Below are 424 nucleotides of genomic sequence, written 5' to 3'. Positions count from 1 at the left end.
AAAGGACAGCGTGAGGAGAGAGGCAGAGAGCGTAAGAAGAAGAGAGGGAGGGAGTCCGGATCCCTGCCCCGCCAAGGGAGGAAGGCAGGGGAGGGCGGCAGCTGCTGGCTCCTCACCAAGCGTCCCGGGGAGGTGCCGGTCTGGGGGCCGAGGTCTGGAGGAACAAGAAGGGGGCGTCGGGAGAGGTCCGCGCCGCAGGCCGGGCTCCCGCCTCCCGCCCGACGTACAGACCTTCCAAGGGGGTGGGTGACGGAGTAGGTGCCGGCGAGGGGGCCTCGGCCAGGCGCTCCAGGGGCCCCCGCTTGCTTCGGCCCTCCTGGGACTTGCTGAGGACCATCTGTGCGCGGAGGGCATCCTGCTCCAGGGACTTCATCCTGTGGGAGGGCGGAGGCACGGGCAGCGTGGGGCGCGGGCAGCAGAGGGC

The 424-nt window shown here is 71.0% G+C and overlaps 1 protein-coding gene across 1 annotated transcript in view; it reads right to left on the bottom strand.

Annotated features, from left to right (window-relative positions):
* SCRIB (scribbled planar cell polarity protein) overlaps positions 1 to 424 on the bottom strand; it is a 19,620-nt gene that overhangs the window by 664 nt on the left and 18,532 nt on the right. The window contains exons 26-27 of the mRNA XM_010843188.1: positions 232 to 406; positions 117 to 154 (exon numbers count right to left, since the gene is read on the bottom strand). Of these exons, the coding sequence (XP_010841490.1) occupies positions 117 to 154; positions 232 to 406 (213 nt within the window). The remainder of the gene's footprint in view (positions 1 to 116; positions 155 to 231; positions 407 to 424) is intronic.

The sequence above is a fragment of the Bison bison genome, unplaced genomic scaffold, assembly GCF_000754665.1.
Source record: "Bison bison bison isolate TAMUID 2011002044 unplaced genomic scaffold, Bison_UMD1.0 scf7180017847416, whole genome shotgun sequence".
NCBI lineage: Eukaryota > Metazoa > Chordata > Mammalia > Artiodactyla > Bovidae > Bison > Bison bison.
The sequence above is the reverse complement of the archived record's forward strand: the minus strand, read 5'-3'. Positions and strand labels throughout refer to the sequence as shown.